General features: G+C 38.9%; 1 protein-coding gene across 6 annotated transcripts in view; it reads right to left on the bottom strand.

The window, feature by feature from the left end:
• ehbp1 (EH domain binding protein 1) overlaps positions 1–24,769 on the bottom strand; it is a 162,242-nt gene that overhangs the window by 112,176 nt on the left and 25,297 nt on the right. For all 6 annotated transcript variants that reach the window (XM_086258878.1, XM_086258880.1, XM_086258882.1 and 3 more), the window contains one exon: positions 21,390–21,443. In XM_086258878.1, the coding sequence (XP_086115004.1) occupies positions 21,390–21,443 (54 nt within the window). The remainder of the gene's footprint in view (positions 1–21,389; positions 21,444–24,769) is intronic.

Here is a 24,769-nt window from a genome sequence, read left to right as displayed (position 1 = left end):
AACCTAAAACTTTAAAAAAGACAGACTATAAATATTCAACTCCACACAAAACTGTACACTGGCCTTTGCGATTTGCATTCACACGGTTCAGAAACAATAAAAGCCAAACTCAATTTACCCTTTAGAATAACCCTGAGGTATCCCCGATTAGCACCCAAAATCAACTGGCTCTGTCTGAATCGAGCAGTCAGCAGATTGGACGCGGGGGTACAGTGCTATTCCTCTTGCCTCAAGGTCACAGTTATTGGAAATGGAGACATCCAATGTGCTCACATCTCTCTTTGAATCCGCACACAATGGAGTGATTCCTCTGTGTCAATTTGGCCTCCCCTGATAACTGATAAGGCTGCCAGTTTTACATACCACCTATGAATGCTGCACTATAGGCGTTATAGACACACACATCCACACACAGATTAAGACCAATTTATTCATCTGCTACTATTATATGAGAGGATTTATTTTTTCCCCCCAAGCAGTGTGTATGTGTGTGTATTTTAAAGGCAACAATAGCCATAAAAGGAATGCAATACTATCACTTTGGTTACGTTGAATTACAATAACAATGGTCCTAATAATGGAATGAACTGTGAAAATGGCTTTCCTGTGTATTGTCATATGTATATACACTTTGGAAACAGGACCAGAGGAATTTCCCACTGTGGCCCCAAAATTAGATGATCTTTCACTAACCACCACCCCGTCTCGGGTGGCATGAACTACAAAAAACCACCCCAAAATCAAAACTGCAAACAATTGAGTAAAAGTATGGGAAGAAAGTGAGTAAAGAGGGCGATTAGTTACAACAAGAGAGGGATTAAGGTTGTTTTAAACGATTGTAGATTACACCGCAGTTTGTGTTCTAGTGCTGGAAGAATATGGTGTTGAATGTCAGTGAGCGCCAGTCACACTGTCCCTTTACTGTATACGACAAAGAAATTGAATATAGTGCAGAAACAATCACTCATGAAACGAGAACCACGCTCGATGCTGACGGTGGGATAAAAACACCAACCACTACACTACACTCAGTTTAAAGCTTGATGAAGAAATATCTAAATTTGTCACCTCTTCATTTGTCATTTTTGTATTTGGTATTACAAGGGGTTTGGGGTGTAGTAGCTGTCACTTGTTTCAAATGATCTCATTGGATTCCACAGCTGCTACGATGAACCTGTATTTTCATTATTTCATCAGAAAACATGAAGGACAGCAATATAAACTCTAAAGAAAGACTACTTTTAATCAAAGTAGACTGGCTATGCTCATTTCAAGGTCCATATGAACTCTTGAGTACCTCTGTCTGTCTTCATTTAAGGTCATCCTCATTAGGACAACGTTCTTCTGATTTGCTGCCCCTCATAAACAAAAATTGAACAGCAGATCACATCATACAGAGCGAAGAATAGAAAAATATTTACAGTAGAGTTTTTGCAGCAATCACCTGTAAATACACTGACCTTGTGCTGTGAAACTTTACTGTCTCTATAAAAAAATGTATATGACATCAGGAAAAACAAAGGGTCTAACTGAATGTTAAGAGGCTGGAAATCAGGACCAAAGAGCGCAAGTTATCCCAGATGAAACTGTTGTATAAATAACTCTTTTACTGTTGCTACCTAACAACAGAGAGGCCAGTTACTTGATAAAAAACACTTTACTTCCAGCTGACACCCCCCACCCCCAAAGCAAACCTTCACACAAATAGTTGCTATTGAGTTTAATGACACCACATTCTAAAACTTTATCATTTAATTTATTTCATGAGATTTAAAAAAAAATCTCTTTATTCAGCAAGTGTGCACCCAGTAATCTATATTAAATTGTGAAGAGACTCCAGTTATCACAAATATTGATAATCAGTCAGAAAGAAACATAACAGTGTGTTTAAATGAGAGAGGAAACACCGATGGGTGTAGAGTGAGAGAGAGAGGAATCCCTTTAATGTAGGGGTGCCTCTGATGGCAGCAGATGAAAGGGGGAGCGCCACACACAAACCAGTCCTTAAAAGGCCTAATCCCAACTGGGAGAGTGGAGCGTTTTACTGGGGAGTAACCTCTGGCTAGCTTGTAACACAGAGCCAAACAGAGAGACACATTAAATGGAAAACTGGTGTATTCTAGAGGCCAAATGGAGTTAATGAAATCTCCAGATATAATGGCTTTCATCTCTACCCCACACAGCCAGAACCCAAGTCAGCAGGTTTAGGGAACTCAAAAAGAAGGAGGAAAAAAATATCATCAGGCGTCTATGGCATGCATACTCCCATGACCTTCCCACCAAGGTCAGACTTGATTTGAGTGCGAGTGCATTTTGAGCTCTGATTGCAGAGAAAAAAAAAGTGTATTGAGCAATGTAGTGTAGCAAGTACGGCAAATTTCTGTAGGTCAACCCAAAATTGTCCTTGAAAGAAAAAGCAATCATGTTTCCATCAGCTTTGAGGTTATTGCAGAAATGAAGCTATGTGGAAAATTATAGCTTATGATGCTGACTCGTTTTGCTTAATCTTCAAATTAACAGTCACAAAAAGTAAAATGCTAACATTTGTCTATAAACAAGCTACATGTGGCTTTAGCATCACAGCTGAACCTAAAGTTACCGTTTTTGCCATGATCATGTCAAAAATCCCCAACCAGTTGTAGGCAAACACATTATTCAAGTCATTTGAGAACAGTAGTTTTATTTGTTTTTTTTAATTTGCCCTTTTGCACTATGACACTATCAGAGTGATGAAATTTATGAAACTGGAAGCCAGATATATATCGCAGTGTTCAACAGCCCTATGGCAGTCAACAAGGAGAACATCAACTGGCATGGACACATTTAGATGAATATATTATATATTAAAAACGGGCTCTTAAAATGGATTTTTGTAGGACACTGAATTAAACTGTCACTGTAAAAATCGCTTCAGATGAGAGCCAGAATGAATCTGTGTGAACACTGCCCATATAACGTTCTGTTGGTTCAACTTGGAACAGTTTGTTTGGTAAACACAGTCTGGAAAAAAAAAAAAGCTTTAGTTTGGAAAATCTTCAGGTTAAAATCTTTTTGACTGATGGTGAAAGGTAAAAGAAAAGAAGGCAGGAAATCTGAATTAGTTCAAGACAGTAAACTGCTGTCATTCAATCAATTTAAATGTCTGGATCAACTGGTTAATTATTAGTACCACTGAAATAAGTCACTGTCACTGAACTTTTCTGATTAGTCTGCATCACAATTCATAACGAGCAAAACTGCTTAGATGGACACCAAACTAATATCTCACATCTTTCTCGCTTCATTTCCGTCCCTCCAACCCAGTCTCTCTCTCCCACGTTATCAGTGTGTCCAGGGTGCCCTCCTCTTTTTGACTCTTTGGGTCTTTCTTTGGGGTGGCCCTCAGTGCCCCCCACACACACTCAGACCTAGAGCATGCACTTCAGACAGGGGGCTAATGGGAAAATAAATTACCAGCAGGAAAAAGCCCTGGCTCTGCACTTCTGCTGCAGAGAGAAAGAGACACAGGGGGGTTGGAAAAGAAGGGGGTGGTCAAGAAATGGAAAGAGAGAAGGGTAGAGAGGAAGACAGAGAGAAACTGATTGCAAGGAAACTAACGAAAAAGAAAAGTCAAAAAAGGGAAGAAGATGGAGAAAATGAGGGAGAGGGTATAACAGGAAAGTAAAGAGTGATGAGGAGGCAGGGAGGAAGAGAGACAGATAGGTCGACGGGATTAGCTAGAGTTCATTCCTGGTCTATGAAGTGCCTGCTCATCACTTTTCCAGCCATTTTACCATCTCTGGCCATCACAGAGACCTAAAATGGCCAATAACATCACCATCCCCACACACACACGCTCCCTGAGCTACTGTATCTTAGATCGATTACTCCCTCTGCATGAAGCAGCAGCTGAGATATGAGGAGGGCAGAATCACCATGGTGGCAGACATCCATGATGGTGTGTGCTCAATAAAGTCTGAGTTAGTGTGCGTTTCTATGAACATATACGAGAAATACAAGTGCATCAAAAAAAAAAGGGGGGGAGGGGGGGGGACACAGAGCATCCATCCATGTCCAAGTAGTACTGTGTGCATGTGTAACAGGTGGAAACGATCTCTTGTGAGATTTTACCAAAGAAAGGGAGCTTTTCCAAAATGAGAACTTGATTGGAACAGCTCACGTAGGAATGTAGTGAATCTGTGCTGCTGAGAATTTGCATCAGGAAGGTGTCATGGAGTAGTGCAGGAGAGTGGAAATGGCCAAACAGCTTACATTACAATGACAAGAGTTATGTGGCCCACATTAATTATATGGCAACTGTGCGGGGAAAAAATGTATTGAAAGAAAATCATCACAATATAAGAGATGAAAATTGGCTTTAACCTTTTTTTGACAGTATAAAAGTACATGTGTGTACTATTATTATCAGTCAAATTAAATAATTAAACTAAACTGCTCTCCTATTTGCTTTCCCTCACTCTTGCTCTTTCTCTACTGCTAACTTCCTGTTCTGGTAGTTACTGTGGTGGTCGTTGATATCGGTTAGCTCCCTTTCCAGTGAGTTTGTCATACTCTACCAAACTGGACTGCAGCAGGTGATTGTAGTTTTCCTTCTGGTGATGATGGAGTTGCACTAACTACAATGCACCAGGTGCAGCTGGAAAGCAGGTTCGAGGTCAACGAGGCTGCAGAAGGAGGACTACATTCTCCAGCTGAAGTTGGAGATGTTCACTGTAAATGTTGTAAATGATGCTGATTATATTGGTTTGTTATTCATTTTACACAAAGCCTTTTACAATTAGAGTATTTGCAGAAGAGACACACTGTTTTTTTGGGTAGTTCGCTTAAGAAAGCCTGATGTGCATGCTCTTCCCACGCCAAAAACAACACCCAGACCTCTGGGAAAAACTGCCTCTGACTATCTACACTGTCTAAATTCTTAGTATAGTATCTATTTCAAGGTAGTACAAAGCCTCTTAACATGAAATGTACTTAAAACAATGACAACTTACCATGAAACTGCAATATAAACACGTTCCAAAAAGATTATGATGACTATTGGATGATTCCCACCATGTTTCGTAACTTTCTCAGCAGATAATACAAAAGAGGACACCAAGAAGTTCAAGGGTTTTCTAGATTAATCAGACTGGGACCTCTATATGCCAGAGACTTAACAGGCAGATTTCCAGGTAATCACAAGATCGGAATTTTCGGGGGGGAAATTATTTTCATGCAATTCTCACTTTCAGAATCCATTTGTTTTAGCTGTTTGTTGGCAGGCTGCTGAGATCTGACGGTGTTATGATAGGGCCCTAATCCAGAGCAAAGCTGATTTACTTAAGGGGGAGGGAGGAGGTTAAGATGGCCTGTGACAAGAAACAATTGCCCAAAGTGAGAGTCTGCTCTCTCCCACCCTGCTCCATGACAAAGGTGTACTCTCCATGCTAAGTGACAAATCTGGGGAGACAAAGAACACTAGCAGGGTGATGCTCTGCTTCAGTGGCTCTGATTGTGGCCAACTCAAAGAGAATCTAATATGGATTTTTTTTTTTTTAAAGGGAGAGAGGGAGATTAGAATGAAAGAAACAATGAACACCTTCTACCAAGGGGGAATTAGTGGAGGGATTGGATAAGGAGCTGGTGTGCGTGTGTGCGAGCGTTCATGGATGAGCACTCGGAAATTCCTTTTGCATGAAAGAACAATGGGGTTCACGAATTCTGTTTCTGTGCATTTACATGTAAAGATATACTGATACAAATGGATCCATCTCATTTTTCAAACATTCTTAATGCGGCTACACCATTAGTGTTAATCTAATACTTTCACAACCTCAAAAGAATTGACAGCTAACACTGTAAATGTGATAGAAACTAACAGTTCACATTTTTCAATAAAGTTGCTAAACTGCAGATTAATCAGATGAATTGATTCCTTTATCTCAAAGTAAGAAAACACACACACAAAAAAAGTGAACATTCAGGTCAATTATACAAGGTCAAACATTATCCATACATAAATTGTGTGCTTTATTTAGAGATATTTAGAACCATTAATCACATTGTTCAATAATTGGAGCATATTATGTTTAAAAATGATTGAACTGCATTAATTCCAAATTAATATCTGGAACAAAGCAGCAGTTCTGAGCATCACAGAACATTAAGCTAAATTTCCACAAGGATAATCAAAAACTGCTGCTTGAAGTTGCAGTTGAGGTTGACACTTTGGTCATTGCTTCAGTGAACTGTGACATCATCATAGCCTTGTAACCTATCACGCTTACATAAAAATAAATAAAATCATTACATTAGAGGTGGGAAAGATTCACATATGACTGAAATGCCACTAAAGACCAACCCACTTGTACAGTAGCCTCACCAGGTTACAACAACAGATGTACAACACATCGAAATGCCACCAAAGTGCAGCACGCGCCAGAAGCTGTGATATCACTTTTTGTTCATGTCGCTGTACACAAACAACAGCTATGCTCGCCAAACAATAATGACGAGCATAAACTGCCAGTCAGAGGTTGAACGATTTAGATCTTTTTGTGGATATTTATCAGAAGAAAAACTGAAAGTAAATGATGTTAAGTCAGAACAGTTCTCTGGTTTTTGTTTTTCTTACTTTGTCTGCCTCACTGTTACCGTTCAACAGTTACACTGAGCTAATTATATACTTTAAGGATGCTTAATGATCATAACTTGTTTTTTAAAAAATGAACTAGTCCCTCAATTATACATTGACAGACAAATCGCAACAAACTCATCATAGTCAGAGTGGTTATCAAATCTCTGTACCTTCAGTACTTCTGTATATAACAAAGTCTGAACACATTTTTTTTTTAAATGTAAGAAGGGAAAAAAGAAATCAGATGAATTAGTCTCAAAGTAAGAAAACCCACAGAAAGCAAGTGAACATTCAGCTCAATCTATTATACATGATTAAATATCAATCATACATAAATCATGTACTTTATTCAGAGCTATTTAAAACCATTAATCACATTGTTCATTAACTAAAGCATATTATAAAACGCAGCTGAAACATTAATGCTGTTAGCATCGTGCATATCCAGGATGTAGGTATGTGTATTGCCAGGGCAGTGACTGACCTAGACTATAGTCTGAAATGCAACGCTTCACACAGCTGTCTTTTACCTGACTTATTTACAGCTTTCCATCCCAGTGAGAGATCTGCAGCCCCTGTTTATAACTGTCAAAATGAGATGCCCAGTTTATGGAATCATTAAAATCAAATTACAATAAAAGCAAAGTCTATAATGTCTAAACCCCCAATGGCAAATAAAAATATTAACATATAAAATATAGCTAGAAACACTCAGTTTCAAATGGCCTCATTTGGCCTCTTGAAGGTGAAAGGGGTTCATGATACAGTGTCCTTCACTTCAACTCCTAGCACTTTCTAAAATGTATGCCTTTTTAGCATCAGCAACCTCAAATTCCTCATCCCAGACTGTGGGTACGGTTTTCCAAAAACAGATTTATATGGCAAACAGAGCATGTTTAGGGATCAGTCTAACTGTCAGTGAATGGCTTAGCAGTGGCATCAGAGCACATCACTAAAGCCTATTCATTGCCACTTAGCAGAACAGTCACCTTAGTTTAACACTGTGTGTATGTGTGTGCGGGTGTGTGTTCACTTCCTAATACTGTCATATACAAACATACACTCGCACGTACTCACTGTGAGCAGATTTTGAAAAAGATAATGTCAAACCAGTCTCCCTGCACAGTAGTTTAGCTGGAGTTTACCATAAAAGCCTTTGTATATGCACAAACCATAACCATCACTTGCATCTCCTGAGAAACCCACCCACTCAGGCCCACTGGGTCAAGCTTGTGGATAAACATGGGCATTTACAGAAGACAGTGTTTTGCGAGCCACACAGGCCTGTCTCCATCACAAGCAGCCATCTTAAGTCGCACAGGGGAAAAATAAATAACCAAGAGATAATAACTGTTCCACAGCCGTTTTCCAATTGCACCTCACGCCCCACCACAACTGCCTGACCACCCATCATCGCCATGTAACACATGACACCAAAAACAAGGCGAGATGAGGACAAAGACAAGAAGGTAAAGTCGGATTAGCGCCGACTGAGGAGAAGGGCAGGTGACAGCATGTGAGGCAATGAAGTGATAGAGGACAACCTCAGAGATGACTGATAAGAGAGGGTGTGGCGGCCAATAATGTACGACCGAGAGACTTTGTTCAGACAGTAGCGCTCAGAAATAATTATTTAAAAACAGAGGCTAATATTTTAGGGTCTTTATCTTATAATATAAAGCACTCAAGACGGCATCAATGTTTAAAAAAATACTGATGTATAATCACTTTAAATTTGCATTTCTTTTGTGTTAAAGACTGGCACGAGTCTGTACACATTGAGCGTCGGCAAGGGACAGCAGCCATGATCATAATTTAAGACCACATTAGCTAGTAGGTAAGAAGGCACTCCAGTCCACTTTGAATTATACATTTACATGGATGCAATTTTAGTGCATTTGGAGGTTTTCTGATTGAAAGTGATTTTAAAATTAAGTGATAGCCATCTGCTGCACCTGGGGTGAGGGAGGAAGATTGGACAAAAGACACACACTGTGGCACAGACTCAGATGAATCGTAACTAATGATTAAATGCAAAGTGTTATATACACTTTCACTACTTGTGATATCATCTTCCCTAATAAAGGGATGACGCATGCTCTTTTGTATAACTGGGTGAAAAGAGTTGAGTGGAGAAGAAGCAGTGCATCATGGGAAGAACCCCCCAGCAGCCTAGGCCCATTGCAGTAGAACGTGACAGAACAAGGGTTCAGGGTCACCTGGTTTATCAGAAAGAAAAGTTTTACGCTTAATCTTAAAAGCAGAGAGGTAGGCTGTCTCCCAATACAGCTGTTACAGTAGCAGATTTCATCATTACAGTTTTAACACAATATTGGAAGCATGTTATGAATAAAGACAGACACACGTTTTAATAACATTTTGAGTTTGGTCTAACTCCGAGCTCTACAACGAAGGCGACACAGGTAGGGGACAGGATGTTTTGCAGGTGATACTTGTGTTATGGGGTCAAACATCACACTGTATGAGGCAAAAACAAAGCCTGTTTGAGCTGGTTTCTGCGTGTGTGTAATATAAATGTATTTATATGTGTCTGAGAGGGACATTACATGGTGTATGTGGATCCATGCCGAGAGCCTGTGTGCACATGTGTGTAAATACTGTATGAAAGACACAAACTGTGTGTGTTTGAGATGTTGTGCATATGACTGTCAGTGTCTGGTGACATCTGCTGCGTTGTTGGCCGGGTGCAGATCACAGCAGGCCGCAGGCGCCTCAAACCAAGGAGATGAAAGCTGAGGTCACAACCTGGACCAGTGGGACAAGGCACACAAATACAAATGCACACATGCAAGTGTAAACAACATACACAAACTGTATGCACAAGACACACACCGTAAACATATGACACACACACACACACAGCATGTGAAGGACAAAAGACGAAAGAATAAGCCAAGCAAGGATTTTATAAAAAAAAAAAAAAAAAAAAAAAAAAAAAAAAAAAAGAGGAAAAAAAAAAATCAAAGCAGACAAAAGAAAACGGGACTAAAAGCAAAACTACACCCACACAGACAGGAAACTGAAAAAGATGATGCAAGCACAGAAGCAAAGCCCCACATTGTCAGGGGCAACAGTTTAATCAGTTTAATTAACAAACACGTGCATGTATGCATGTAAGCAAAAACACACACACACACACACACACACACACACACACACACACACACACACACACGGTGTGTGCCAAGCAGCTGTGTGCCAAAAGCTGTACAAATCAGAAGGTGCCTCTGTGTGTCTGAGTATATGTGAGAGCTACAATCTGAATAGAAGAGTTACAGACACACACAAAAAGATGCATTTCAGTATCGCTTCAAATTCTGAATTTGTTGAATCCTTTCTGAATTAAGTCAGCTACCATTATGGTAAATTACCTTGTAATAAATCTTCTTTTGACTGACACAAAAACATGAAAAACAAACAAGACCTTCTCATACATACATTAATTAAATTACTGCAAATTAAAATATGATAATCAAAATTTGTATTAGACAGGCACGTTTTAAATTAGTATCTTTATACTTCTGCTTCATGAAAACCTTGTAGAGTTTGAAAATACTGTTTTGAACTGTGACATATATATAATATCTCTGAAGTGTCAAATTTAGGCCAGATTTCCAAGGTCTTTAAAACCTTCCACTCTAGAGTGCAACAGGAAGCAAAATATTGTATTTCATTCGACTGAATCACGTCATGAGAGTGGTTACCTGATTGTTAAATCGAGCCGGATAGCACAGAGTCACAGTTTCATAGGTATTTTGTAGACAAAAGGCCCGCCTCTTACCTGTCATACCACATTAAAGTAAGACAGGAGGGCACAGCAGCAATACTGATACGTTTCTTTGATTTAAACAGTAGTGTTACATTGTAATGATGTAATGATGTCATTTTTTGGTCACTTAAATAATCCTAAACTGAAATCTAATGAAGCAAAAGTGGTGGAAAAACATGTCTTTGTTACAAGTGTTATAGTTACAGGTGACACAAGTACAGGGACATTTAAATTAGCTTAAATCTTGCCAGGTGTCCAACATGCAACAGTACCTCAACACTGATGCTTCTTGTGAATCTCGGGGTTATTTTATTTTCGACACCCAGAGGACTAGACTGAAATGTGTCAGGTGACGGTTACAGGCCTCTGTATTTTTTCCGATGTGCAGTCGAAGTCAAACTTTCTTTTCCTTGTAAGAAGCAACTTTGGGACAAAATCAATAAAGTTTCCAGATACGGCCCACTTGAGATTAAATTAAGTTGTATGTGACGTGAACTAAAATAATTTAGCATCTCTCCTTTACGTTTTTCCAAACAAAAATCCAGTTTGTAAACTTAAAAGAATGTAAATTAGAAAATGTGGCTTATACACACACATGATTGTGTTCTGTTTGTCTAACACGCAAACATGAAATAAATACAAAAAAAGGGAACCAAAAAATATATATATTCAGTGTCTCAATTGGACACCAGCTGCCACATGCTGAGTTACAGACAAGCATGACAACAGCACAGAGATGTAGTTCGAGAGACACACGCAAACACACACAGACAAACCTCTATGGCAGTGGTCGCAGTTAGTCAGCAGACTGGCCATGTGACAGGGTGGCGTGGTGTGGATTAGGGGCCAGTAAGCCTATTAGGGCGACAGGAGGGACCACCCGGCCTCCACAGCCACACACAGCACCCTAACACATAACTGGCTGGAAACACAGCCAAATACAGAGTTCCCCAGACACAGGTGCAGTTACACAAAGACAAAAATATACCCACATCGGCACAAAAGGAGAAACAGACACTCTCCTTATAAATGTTTTCTTTTTTTCACTTTAAGCTGAATTGTGGGGTAATTTCCTCCATAATGTGACTGCATCGTTTCCTTATTTAGCCAACAAATTGCTGATGTGCTTTCGGAGCATTAAAATAATATTTTTAGCTGCACAGTGGCAGAAAATGGCAGCGTTTAGGGTGGTAACAGTTGTGTGTCTGTGTGTGTGTGTGAGAGTGCGCCCAGGGAGGAGTCTGGAAGTGGGGGGTAATCACAAGCATCTGTCCTCTCTCCACACGGCAATTAATTAGATTAAATTAATTTGGAAAGCATGTGTGAATGTGTGATCCCATACTAGGAACCTCCCGCCTTCTTACAATCTCACACACACAAACGCACAGGAAATTATTTACATGCCTCAATCTTTGAACTATAAAGCATATATTATTTAAAATTAGCATTGCGTTCACACACAAACAACCCAAGCGAATGCACACGCTCTTCTTTCTGACACAATAAATTAGGCCTTTTGAGTTCTCCAAACTATTTAAGAAATGGGAAATGAGCAAAGGTGAAAACTTTGGAGACACGCGCGTGCACACAAGCGCAAATTAATCCCAATTTGTCGGCCGCGGCACGGGAGAAACTTTTGGGATTTCATACTTCATACCAGCTTTTGTCACCTTTGCATGAATAGCCGAGGGCTGAAATAATTGTGTTTTTCTTCCCCGAGGCCCAGTCAGCGCTCACAAGCCACTGGCCTACGTAATGTGTTCCAGACAGAGACAGGGGAGGGGGGAGAGCAGTATACACACCATGGCTACGTGTACAATACAGAGAGGGTGTGTGTGTGTGTGTGTGTGTGTGTGTGTGTGTGTAAAAGTGATCGAGGTACATTTGTGTGTGTGTCTTTGTGTGTGTGTGTATAAAGGTGATAGAGGTACATTTTTTCATCCGAACTGAGTGTGTCAGTATGTGACTGTGTTACTGTGTGAGTGGGCATATGTGGCGTGGAAAGGCCCTTAATGGAGTTGGATGTGGTCCACAATAGCCAGGACTTCACCTTAGAGAGAAAACACAGAATGAAGGGGACAAAAAGAGATGGAGAAGGGAGAAGGACGCAACAAGAATGTGATCAAAAGAGGTGAAATGTGATCGTAAACCATTGGTGAAAATCCCATCATATACACAGCATACAAATCAAATACGGATATGGACTCAATGCATTTAAGTTAAATTAATGTAAAAACACTACATCAGAAGTATTTCATACTACAGTTTGATTTATGTCTGCGTTCATACCTCAGTTTTTGAGGTTAGCGTTTCAGCTCTCTTCTCGGTTTTTTGGGCCACAGTTTCAGCTGTTGCCTCAGATTTTGGTCTACCAATTTCGCATCACGCCTTGCTTTTTGGGCTAAAAATTTATCTTTAGGACCCATTTAACATCATGCTTTTTGTACTATGATTTCAGTTTCTGTTTCAGATTTCAGCTCGTTTTGGTTTTTGGGCTACGTTCAAATCTCGATTTTTTTAGCTACGGTTTTGTTTCATGCCTCTGTTTTTGGGTCAGAATCATATCTCGGTTTCTGGGACACATTTCCAGCGTGTTTCATTATTTGGCCAGATTCACATCACAGCTTTTAGCCTACAGTTTCATCTCCTGTCTTGTTTTTGGGCCAAGTTCAGGTGGAAACTCCTGGGCTAGTTTCGATTTGTGCCACAGTTTTATGATCAGGATCATGTGTCGGTCTTTGAGCTACGGTTTTGGTTCGTGGCTTAGTTTTCCTTCAGAAAGGATACATCATAATAATATTTAAAAAATTAATTAATAAATTTAAAAAAAAGATTTTTACCATTGGCCTAATCACTTGACTGAGACTGTAGGTTGAACTAAAAATAAACTCCATTATTGTGATGCATTACCAGTTCCTTTGCTACAGTATAATAATATTTAAAAATGCAGCTTTCATCAGACTACTATACTTAAACCAGTCAATAACAGCTCCACAGAGGCATCACATGGATATGGGTTAATGAAACTAGATGAAACTCACAGGTTTTGTTCTCAGTTAGGGATATGCAACTAAGCAAAATTTGAATTTCCATGCAATTATGCCCTCCATTAATTTTAAATGCAGGATAATCAATATCGGGTTGTTTTGTTGAGGGTTGTTTTTTTGGGGGGGGGAAGGGCATAGTGTATTTTATTTTGTCTTTCCTTTACCGAGATCTAATTTAGCCTTTCCTTAAAACTCCAAACTCAGGTCAGGCCAAGATAAGAGGAGGAGAGACGTAGATTAAGAAAAGCAGTAAAACCAACTCAGGTGATAATAACAAATAAAACCCTGTTTGTTTTTTTTAACAACTGCATCGTGTTTTAAAAGTCAGTTTGTCGCATTAATTGGTCGTGATCAGAAAACAGCATAAGATATCAATATAACTGTGGTTAGACTTAGAAACCATAGCCTTGGTTTGAAAATTGTTACACACTTATAAATTAGATATTTTTCCTTTTCTGTAATAAGAGACATAATCAGTCTTAAAATCTTTAAAATGTGACAGTAACTATTTAAAAAAAAAAAAGGAGGACAGGAAAAAGCTGCGAGTACATAAAGTGTCAATTTCAAATTCGATATTTAAAATGTGTGTACGTGCAGCAGACAGGCTGTCAAATGTTGTGAGTGCCGATTTGGAAGCGCCTTCCTGCCTGGGTGACATTGATGTAATGTGAGTGAAAAAGGTGAAGTATGAGTTGGAGGGAGGAAAGATGGGCCTTTGAGTGTGTATCACTGTATATTCAATGTATTCAGACATGATAGCTTCTCACATGAAATGCAATGGTGTGTGTGTGTGTGTGTGTGTGTGTGTGTGTGTGTGTGTGTGTGTGTGTGTGTGTGTGTGTGTGTGTGTGTGTGTGTGTGTGTGTGTGTGTTATTTAAATCCCTCCACAAAGCTTTGAAGATGAGGCAAGTTGGTCTCCCATCTCCAGCTTTGGCTGATATGCAAACGCAGAGAGAATACACACAGACATACATACACATATTAACCCCACCACCACCACCACCACCACCACCACCACCACACACACACACACACACAAAAGAGCCTGTCAGCACAATGCCTTCAAATATAGCCGTCCAATCTTTTGACTCTCAATTTGCCCACCTTTTTGATAATACGCGCCTGTTTGAAAAAGGGTGAAAGGCAAGGGTAGCATGCAATTTAGAGATACTACTGTGTAGCCATTTTCAGCCTTCCGCCTCTTTCCCCTCTCTCTCCTTCTCCATCGCTTTCTCCTCTTTGCTCTCCCTCTCTCTCCATCTTTTGATTATGTGATTCGCCTTGGCAGACGAACAAATAGAGGAGAGAAAAAGGTAGTGTTTGACACTGCCATTTTCAATGACAAAATACAATCTAGCCAGGGCCAGTAATTCGACGGGGAGGGATTAGCCTAGCGCGAGGTTGGGCCCCCAGATTAAGACGAAGCCCGAGCGCGGGGATCTTGAATTTCATCATCTTCGGCGCTCGGGCACAATGCAGTATTCTTCCCCTTTTCTCCTCTGCCGTCTGATGAGGGGTCAGGAGAACTCACCTCTCCTCTTCTTCTGTTACTCCTCCTCTTCGGAGCAGCACTCACTACTGCATTCATTCATGTGTCCTTTACTTTACATTAGCTCAGATACCTGAAGGGTGTGGGTGGCTGGTGGGGGGGGACGCGAGTGCTCTTTACAGTCATGCACACGCAGGCAAAGTCAGAATGAAAATAACCTAAAATGTAATACGGATAATGTTGGATAAGGTTATACTTTTCATCACACATGCTTTGAAACAAACACACAGAAACGTGAAGGCTGCACAGACATCTAAAGACAAACATAGATGCAGGTGACAAAAACGGGTTATCCAGCAAATTTAATCATGAATGCCTGAAAAGGAGTTTGCTCATCTTAGGCTGGCCTGCCCTCTTGTGGTGAGAATGTTCAAATTAAAATGAACACTGAACATGGTTTATCAATCATTGCCTTTGCTTGCACATATCATGTAATTATTGTGTCTATATCTCTTTTAATCACTGACTAATATTAGCAGTGAGAATATATATATAATTTTTTTAAAGGAGCAATGGGTGCAAATCAGTAGCACTGGTGTACATCAATGAATGCAAATAAAGATCTCAGAACTGAGATACATTGGTTTGTAATAAATTAAAGCATATAAGAAACTGAAATTAGGATAAAGATGACATATTAAATGTTTAATCTGACAATGTAATTTATATTTTATTTACATATTTATTTAAATGAGTCAAAGACTTTGGGATGTGGCAACAAAAGACTGCCAAGGTTGGAATGGTTAAAACATTTTTTTTAAGTAGCCATCCTAACATCTAATGAGTTTATTTAATAATATAATTGGGTTTAAAAAGAGCTCGTCAGACAAGTTCAGTCTTGTTGAAGTAAAGAAACAGTGACGGCTTCACTGCTCTGTGATAGACTGGATAAGAGAATAGTTCAACAATTTAAGAATAAAGTTTCTTAACTTTTAAGTGCAAAGAATTCTGGAATTTTATCATTTATACCATATGTTATTATTAAAAAGCTTCAGAAAATCCAGTCAAGTTCTTGAACCAATGTGAGAAATTTACATTCACATATAGTAATGACTCATTCTGTAATGAAGTCAATGCATTGGGTCAGACACCATGCAAAAGAGAGGAAAAAAAGAGAACAACAACAACCACCCAATACTTTAAACACATGTAGGAATGCCCTTCTCTGGGCCCTAGCTCACTAAAGAAAGTCTGCCTGAACTTTCCACCCGTGTTGGGAAATCACCGATCCAAAAACTAATTTCAGCATCTCCATCCTCATAGATGCTCAGAGTTTTTCTAAATAATTTCTAAGGGACTTGTTTGAAGGATCTTTTTTAGGCTTTATAGTTAGGAGAAACTCGGCCTCAGGATACCTTCACATGTGTGTGAAGGTGTAAGGTTGCCTTCTCCCTCCTCTCCCTCCATTCCTGCTGTCAGTAGACTTTGTCAGGCTTTGATCTTTCTATCATTAGTCAGGTATGCAGAGACACAGGCAAACCACCAACTTGTCTTTTTCTCTCCCCTTCTTGCTTTTTCTTTTCTTGTGCTCTCCCACGCTCTACCTAGAGAAAACCTGCTGACCTGCTTGTCTTCTCTACTCTCTGTCAAAGATAGAAAGGTAGAGCAGCGTCGTTTCTTTGAGCTTGACGAGTACAGAAAGTGACAGTTTCTGTGCTCTCTGCCAGCTCTATTTTTCCACATTCTTTAAGAACAGAGTGGAAGAGTCTCGGTGTCCATCCCTGTTGGTCACTAGCAGTGCATGTCTCCCTAAAGTCACACATTGGAATATTTGGAAGTTGGTTTAAGAGAGCACTTCTTAAAGATGTGTTTACTCGTGTCATGAAGTCTAACAGCTGTTTTTACAACAAAGAAAATTGGTACAGTTAATTTTGTTGTTGTTGATTTGTTACTTCAAACAGCTAACCCTTTAATATAACAGCACACATAATAAATCTGCTAATTAAAAAACAACAAACAAAACAGTCCATTAAAAACTAACTTTTGAATTGTTTTACTGTAATATACTTAAAATTTTCTGCACGTAGAAATGCAGGCTGACCATTCGTTAGGATAAAATAAAATTAAATTAAAAAAAAGGCTTGCATAAGAGAGGAAATACCCGTCTCTGGTGATATTCCAAGCTGAAATTCTTGGAAACAGAACTATTTGAATACTTTCACAGCTCCTGATTAAATATGTTGCAGTATCCTTGTCCTTTAACTAAAGGACCAGAATACGTACCTGTGACCATACAGAAGTACTCGAGTAAAACCAATCTCACATAATTGTATTCACACCAACTGTTCATCAAAAAATCTTTAAAAAAACAAAAGACTTGAGTTTGGTACCTCTCTCACATCTAAAGTCAATATGTGAGAGGTTTAAGTGATAAACTGATATATTCTGCAAAGACTAGGGATCTTTTAGGGTCACTGGTTGCATGACTACAACTGGATTCCTTTTTATATCATTTCCTATCATGCTTTGTGTGGAAATTTACAAGGAGAAAAACTTGCTGAACGGTGGAGCAGAAACAGTGGGGGCTTTTGGCTACAGCTGCTCTTTGTGTGTGCAATGATTTGTTCTGTGAAAACAGAAAAAAGATGAAAAGAGCAGAAGATGGACATAAGTGAATGAAGAAAGAGCACCTAGTGATTGTTGGTGTTGCTCACATGATTGAATGTCAGGATTTGCATAAAACCTGCTTGGTTTTACTGAGGAAAAAATAAAATAAATAAGTAGTACAGGTATACACAACTCCAGGCAAGGTTTTCTTTATCATTTGGATAACCAGAGGCATATCCTTGAAATTTCACTTCTTGTTTTAATAATTGCATATCTCAGAGTTTAAATTTATATTTAAACATCTTTACATAGAAAGGGGAGTTTCCCTGCTCCAGCACACAAATCAAAGTGGGCTGTATGTTAAGGTTGGGCAATTGGACGAATGTTGAACTTTTCACTGGTCGTTTTTACAAGAGCGATTTATTTACCTATTTATTTATTTGCCCATGAGTAAGTTTGCTAATAATGTTGGTTGAAGCTAAGAGAAGCAGTCAACAGGAATTTATTTATTTATTTGTTTTTAAAGGGCTGTTTTAACGTCACCCTCTTCCAGCTGTGTGCAAATGCACCCTCAGAGTGTGCGCCCAAATGTAGCAGCGATTCATTTACTCAAACTCATAACATAATGAAAGAAAAAGGGCTAGGGTAGCCTATGTTAAAACAAACAATAACATTTTATTTAAATTAAAAAAACAAAACAAAAACACAATGCTGGGGAGGGAAACAAAGAGAAACTGGCTTCTTTTTTCCACTATACCCGTGTTTACAGGCCGTTCCACTGTTTATCAGTCTCACTGTGCACTGTGTCCACCAGGGGCTGTCCTTTCCATGTTATGCTGCTGGTGAAAAGCTTTTCCAGAGCTTGTTGATGGAACTGCAGACGCTGGTGGTAGCCTGGCATACTCAGTGGGTTGGTGGACACGTATTTGCTCATTCAAGTTAGTTGCGCGAGTCCTTTGCTGGCACTATACGTCTGGATAGGCAGCACATCCCTTGGGTTACATCCTCAGGTTTACCTCTTTCATCCGGTTTAAAGCCAAAGAAATCCCCCATTGGCGACTTTGTATTTTCTTTTGGCAAATAGTTCCTCCATGTTTGGACTTATTCTGTGTTCTAAAAGCAGTCTGTGCATGTATAAATTGCTCCGCCCATCAAAAAGTCACCTCCACGAATATATCGCCTATCGTCATTTATTGGACTGATGAATGTCGGTCGGAAAAATGTTTACATATTGCCCAGCTGTACTGTATGTGGCCCATAATGTGAAATGAATTTGACATCCCTGTTTTAAAGTGATTTTTTTCATGAGATTCCTGGTTAATTTTGGAGGTGTGCAGGTTTTTATCTTCTAGTTTTTAATCCTAGATAAAAAAAGAAAAGAAAAAGAAAAACAGTGAAAAATGCTTTCTCCACAGTCCTGGTGGTTTTCCTTTGGTGGAGCGATACCTTATGAGGACAAAGATGGTGAATTCTGCTTTGTTTTTCTAAATTGAGTGGAAGGATTTAATGCCTATGAGTAAAAAAGGCCACAGTGCAATAGAGGACCTGATTTTTATCCATGTCTACATTTTAAAACTACTTGCCGGTCTACACAATGAGGTGAAATGGTGCTTACTACCATGTTCTGGGGTTTCATTTAATTATGAGAAAAGCAACAGTTGATTAACTAACCACAGGGTGGCGCCTGCCCTGAAAGTTTCCCCTTATGTGTACCTTGAACCGGAATTAGTGCTGAGCTTTAGCCATAATGTGGGACAACAGTTCCAGTAGCAGAGAAGGCCTATTTCAGTGGCAAAATTTGTATTTTTATTGTCACATTTACATTAGCTTGCACTACTAATAAAGTTTGTGAATAAAAATGCTACTTGGTATGACTCTACAATAAGATGGTAAGAAAACAAAGACAATACTTTCTATTTTTTAGTTTGATGCATTTATTACTTTTAGGCTGAACTTCTGTCATTTGTTTTTAATCAGGATGTCCTAACAAAAACTGCCTGAAAAGCTGTCCGTTTTAACTAAAAATGCTAGAAAGAGGGAGCATATTCTTCTCCTATCTCCACCTGATCCTAGGGCTGGATCAGGTGACCCTGAATCCTCCCTTAGTTATGATGCGATAGGTCTAGGCTGCTGGGCACTTCCCATGATGCACTGAGTGCTCTCCTCTGTGTTTATACACGACTCTGCATTTAATCATTAGTTATTATTAATCTCTGGCTGCCCCTCCGTAATCCTGGTTCTGCTGGAGGTTTTTCCTGTTAAAAGGAAGGTTTTCCTGGAGGAACACCTGGAGGTTTTCCTTCCCACTGTTGCCAACGTGCTTGCTCGTAACGGGTCATATGATTGTAGGGGTTTTCTTTCTGTATCATTTACCTTACAATATAAAGTTCCCTGAGACAACTCCTGTTGTAATTTGGCACTATATAAATAAGACTGAACTGAAATTTAAAATGCAGACTCAGTTAGTTCAACATGTGTGCAAGATTGATGGACACCACGTCACAAACCTGCCACAAGTTACCATGAAAAAAGCAAATAAAAGTTTCCAGTTCTTCCTGGCCACCTCCACTTCTCTTCACCAGTTTGCTTCAATTCTCTACTTTACTGTCTCAGTTTCTTCCTGCTCTCACAAACCTCTACAATACAAGAAATTCTCTCCATCCATGTTATTTTATCATGTTTTTGTTCTTCTTGCCAATTTTTGTTTTAGTTTTTTTAACTAAAAATTGTTTTTTGAGGCTTTTTTCAAAAATTGTGTCTGCCAAACCACACTCAGCAGTTTACAGTTTCTTTCTTTTTTGGAAATATGAATTAGTTGGTGCAACAATCTAGGCAGAGCAAAACCATATCACTTAAAGTGTAAATGCATATCCTTAAATAAAAGTATGTAATGAAAATGGTAGGTCTAAAAGAGCTTAAATGTAACATTTTAAAAGGTTACAGGTTAACAATGATGCCGTCTTTGACTCACTGGCTGGTTAAATTTTAATGTTTGAAACAACTCAGTTGTGACTGTGGAAATGGAAAGAGGCTGAATAAAGTATCGTTCCGTGAAGAGGGCTTTTATTTTTCCACTGTCATGGGACAGTGAATATGGTGCACAACATCTGAAGCTGTGTCACCTAAAGAAAAAAGGCTTCCCCACTATCACTTCCTCGCCTCAGTCAATTTTCCATGACAGCCCAAGCATGACTACTAGAGAGCAAGCAACTGTCCTTCCTTGGATAAAGTTTCAGTTTTCACTTGTTTCTGCTGACTTATACAGCAGTCTGACTAACATGGCATGAGCACATTACGGAAAAGCAGTTGCTGTAATATAAATTGATGGGAACTCCTAAAAACATTTGCGTTAATAAAGTAACAATTGAATTTTACAAGCACATGTATTTTACATGCACATGGTTTGTGGCGTCAAAAAGACAAGTGTAAAAAGTACTCTACTATTACTTGAGAAAAACAGTCTGTTACTACAATAAAAACAAATATATCCTTGTAAAACATGTACATGAATATTATTCAAGCCATTTAATCCGAGGTACTCAGATTATGTAATGACATAAACTGACCACATGGTGGCACAATCTGCACATGAAATGCAAAGACCGTGTCCCTAGAAGACTCCTGAGAATACTGAAAGCTGGTAAATCATCCCTGTCTTGTTTAACATCTAATCCCCAAGTTCCTCTATATGACATTTCAGATGAGTTTGAGCACTTCACACAATTATAGGCTGCGCTCCTTTCCAACCATCAGGTTAGACAGAAAATATGGATATGTAACAACAACAAAAGCATCGTTAACCATGTTAATGAAGAAGCATGTGTACATTTAGTACTCACATTTTCAATGACAAACGTCCATTCTTTGTCCTCAAACTCCTCTGCGTGGGGGTCCTACAAACAAGACAACAGTTATTTAATTAAATTCTAATTTTCACTTTGGCCGTGTGCCAACAGACAGAAAACTGAGTGAGCTCAACAGCTTCCAACCCACTATCATCTCTATTCACCTCATGACCCAGTTTTTATGTTCCATTTCCCCTTATAAATTGTTTGCATTACTGAGGTGACTTTCAATTACACAAGGTTGGGCTACTGAATCCACAGATGGAAACATTAAAATGCAGAAAATTTCTGTGTACTTTAAGCATCTCTGTGTTGCCTCTCTTCCCATCTTCCTGCCTGTTTAAAATCGACATAATGAAAGAAGAGAGGAACGGAGGCAAGAAGCAGCCCGGCCTTACTGTGCTGCGGTGGGTGACCTTCACTGCCCTCCAGTACTCTCTTAAGCACATGCACAGTACACACAAACACAAGACAGAGCTGGACACAGTACAAAGAGAGAAAGCACAGCTGCATGTCAAGTGGTAAACACTAAAAACTGGGCCCATTGAAACCAGATGGCTGGATGCAGGTTAAACCAGTACAATCACTTCAGGTGCTAAAGCATCTGCACATATATTATGCCAGTATTTGGACTGTGGGAGTCAAATTGCAGAACAGGTGATATGATAGGTTGGATTTCAGAGATGCATTAAACCCTGGTTGCAATGGGCATTTCAAGGATGGTCAGCTGACATACGTCGACACCAGGGGGCAAGCCCCAGACTAAAAACACACTTATGACTTATGGGGCACAGCTCAGGTTTAGTCTCTACACCTTTACTAAAGTATTAATGCAAACAATGGCCAGATTTAAATAATAATAGTGATATAAAAGCTTTAAAGCTGATCCACCCAACAAACATAGGACAGATTTTAAACCAGACTTCATTTAAAAAGGTAGAGGAGGAGTTTCTCTAGTGAGGACAAACACAAATGTACAGTCTGCTGTTTGTTGCAGCCTCTGTGTGTAATACAGGAGCTCTGATTGCCTTTTTGTCTGGCTGAGCTCAGGACACACTCCCAGAAATCAATATTCCTGCAGTCTAGTGTAACAATCAGACAACGCCCACACACAAACACAGAAAATAACACAGCCTTCTCACATACCCCCCCCCAACTGTAAACTTGCTGTTATTTCACATCCCACATAAACTGCTTTTAAGCACCAGCAGAGTGAGGCGTTATCAGCTGTTTTAGTGCTGCTGGTAAACAGAAGCTGCAGATCACACACAGCATGCACCTTCTTCTGTGACATATCGTTTTCATTAACAAATTCCAACATTAGTGACAAGGATTTTATTATTTTGTTAAATATTTTTAAAATACGAACAGGAAAATGCTTGTCCTTTCCAATAATTCAGAACCGAACAACTCTTGTGGTACTCTCAGTGAGATTTGTTTTCAGATACTTTAAAATAAAATTAAAAAAATAAAATGTCACAAGTCAAATCCAGCTACCGGTAATTTAAAACTCAATAGGGTAAAAACAATAACTGCCCACTTTTATTATGCACATTATCTCTGGTAGGATTGATCTGTCTGCATAATGAGCAGCCAGAGCACTGCTTACTTCAGTTAATATTTAATCTCATGATTTTTTTTTACTATATACAAAGTTCAGCTAAGGCTGTCTGGTAGTGTACATCCCCCCGAGGCTACAATAATGCAGGGCTCAGCTAGTTCAGCTAGCTTGAGGCCAGAAAACACTTTGACAGGATCTTAAAATCATGGTTACGTTTCCCCTCACTTTCAGTTACCACAATTCAGAAAAAAAAAAAAATCAGAAGTGTAAGTTATTAGATACTTGAATTGCCCAAGTGTTACACTTGGGCAATTCAAGAGACAGGATTTTTGAAAAAGTACTGTAAAATCGGGGCACAAACCTAGTCTCATTTAAAAAACATAATGTGTAAAAACTGGTGCAGTTTCCTATAACACAGGTAAAATGACCCAGGTAACGTTAAAAGCCCTTTATAACATTTAGCCGTTATAGGACCAGAGAGGTGACCTGAACTCTCAAATCTACAGAACTGTAGGCTAGGGATGTGCATGACTATCCAAGCAGAGGACTGAATGTCCCTGCTGACAGGTACCACCAGAAATATAATAATTGAAACTAAGCTCATATTTTATTGTTATACAACATCAATTAATTATTTCTGTAACCAAGAAAGGTTACCAGAGCAACTCTGCATGCAGCTTTTGACCTGCAATTGACCAGGAAAGTATTTGCCAGTAATATAACTACTGCAGATTAGGGTGTTAATGCATTTTCAAAGGGTCTGATTCTGTCTGGGGTTTTACTGTAGACAGTATTTCCAGCATGAGCTTTATGCTACACGCACAGAAAACTGAAAAGCTGTGAAAAATAATAAAGTCAAGAATCTAAAGAGAATCAGGCCCTGCATCTTTTTTCCCCCCTAACGACTCTGTGAGATCTTTAATACAACTATAAATATTCACAACGTTTCCCTTTCACTCAGTGTAAAGCAGTTGAAATACAGTATAAAAATGTTCTCATTTAATGCACTATCCATTTATAAAATGGATGACACTCAGTCTGAGATGTCTTAAGGAATATGAGCACCATTTCAACTTTAAGTCTCAGTTTTTCAACATTATAAAGAAAGGCTGCTTTACTAAATCAAATAAACCTCTCAGCACAGCTACTTTACTTTCCTCTTAAAGAAATAAATCTGTATTGTTAGATAAAACATTATTGGCAGCTCATTACTCTGAGTCTGACAATTTAATTAAAAAAATGAAATGTATTGTTAATCCACTGGAAAATCTTTTTGTCGACAGACAGGAAATTTTGTTTAATTGTTCATCTATGGGGGACCTATAAGTACCACTTCTTCCCACTAATTTTCAAGCACCTGTTGTACTAGAAGACAATATTTTCCTTCCTCTATATATGCTCCATCTTGTATGTATGTACACATATGCACAAAATAAATGATCAATTAATCAATCTAATTTTTTTAAATATTCATGCAACATCCAAAACCTTGTCTGGTGTCTTTTTTAGTAAGAATGGTGTCAAAGTGACAATGATTCAACCTTCTTGGATTAAAATACCAAAATAATAAAGTCAAACATTCTTAAAAATGATTTACACTGCGACTCCCATCAACAACTCTTGAAGACCAAATAGTGAAAAGTTATGCCGACCTTCTTTGCACAGCATTAGATGCTTTGATTGTCCAATCATGGTTCACGGACTGTATTATTAAACACCCTGATCTATGACATGCTCCTGGCTGTGTTCGTGTAAACTAGGATGATGTTTCAGAGTTTCTTTATTTTTATTATCCAGAATAAACAAAAACCTT

The sequence above is a fragment of the Aulonocara sp. 'chitande type north' Nkhata Bay genome, linkage group LG13, assembly GCF_057382095.1.
Source record: "Aulonocara sp. 'chitande type north' Nkhata Bay isolate Kocher_YH1m ecotype deep benthic linkage group LG13, A_spYH_male_GT1.1, whole genome shotgun sequence".
Lineage (NCBI taxonomy): Eukaryota > Metazoa > Chordata > Actinopteri > Cichliformes > Cichlidae > Aulonocara > Aulonocara sp. 'chitande type north' Nkhata Bay.
This window is presented reverse-complemented; position numbering and strand designations above follow the sequence as displayed.